The 1164-nt window shown below is 42.7% G+C and overlaps 1 protein-coding gene across 1 annotated transcript; it reads left to right on the top strand.

The window, feature by feature from the left end:
- Window positions 1-945, top strand: LOC118593653 (olfactory receptor 502). Its single transcript, XM_036203110.1, has one exon. The coding sequence runs from the start codon at window positions 1-3 to the stop codon at window positions 943-945; it is 945 nt and encodes a 314-aa protein (XP_036059003.1).
- The last annotated feature ends 219 nt before the right edge of the window (window positions 946-1164 follow it).

The following is a 1164-nucleotide window of genomic DNA, read 5'->3' as shown; positions in this document are numbered from 1 at the left end:
ATGGATTTCCTGGAAGATGGGAACCATACTGCAGTGACAGAGTTCATTTTATTGGGCTTAACAGATGACCCAGTCCTTAGAGTGGTCCTCTTCATCATCATCCTGAGCATCTACCTGGTGACTGTGTGTGGGAACCTCAGCACCATCCTCCTTATCAGAGTCTCTTCCCAGCTCCATCACCCCATGTACTTTTTTCTCAGTCACTTGGCTTCTGCTGACATAGGCTACTCATCTTCTGTCACACCCAATATGCTTGTCAATTTCCTGGTGGAGAGAAATACTATCTCCTACCTTGGATGTGCCATCCAGCTTGGTTCAGCTGTTTTCTTTGGGACAGTTGAATGTTTCCTTCTGGCTGCCATGGCTTATGATCGCTTTGTAGCAATCTGTAGCCCACTGCTTTATTCGTCCAAAATGTCCACACAAGTTTTTGTTCGGTGCCTTGTAGGATCCTATGTTGGTGGTTTTCTTAATGCTTCCTCTTTCACCCTTTCCTTCTTTTCACTTCTCTTCTGTGGACCAAATAGAATCAATCACTTTTTCTGTGATTTTGCTCCACTAGTAAAACTCTCTTGTTCTGATGTCAGTGTCCCTGCAGTTGTTCCCTCATTCACAGCTGGCTCCATCATTGTGGTGACAGTGTTTGTCATTGCTGTCTCCTACATCTACATCCTCATTACCATCCTGAAGATGCGCTCCACTGAAGGCCGCCAAAAGGCCTTCTCCACCTGCACCTCCCACCTCACTGCAGTCACTCTGTTCTACGGGACCATCACATTCATTTATGTGATGCCCAAGTCCAGCTACTCCACAGACCAGAACAAGGTGGTGTCTGTGTTCTACATGGTGGTGATCCCCATGTTGAACCCCCTCATCTACAGCCTCAGAAATAATGAGATTAAGGGTGCTCTGAAGAGACAACTTGCTAGGAAAATACTTTCTTAGAGACATATGTTAGTTTTAAATACTTGCTATAGTAATAATGCCTAACTGATATATTATTAAAGTGAGTGTCCTGTTTGAAAGAACTTGATAACAGTGTTAGCATGTGAGGAGCTTTTCAATAAATATTGGCATTCAAATTTCATACTGGATAGGAAACTAGATATTTCTTTAATAAAATCAAATATTTTTAAAATTGAGGGCACAAATCTAAGCAGACCA

This window comes from Onychomys torridus, chromosome 1 (assembly GCF_903995425.1).
Source record: "Onychomys torridus chromosome 1, mOncTor1.1, whole genome shotgun sequence".
Classification (NCBI taxonomy): Eukaryota; Metazoa; Chordata; class Mammalia; order Rodentia; family Cricetidae; genus Onychomys; species Onychomys torridus.
This window is presented reverse-complemented; position numbering and strand designations above follow the sequence as displayed.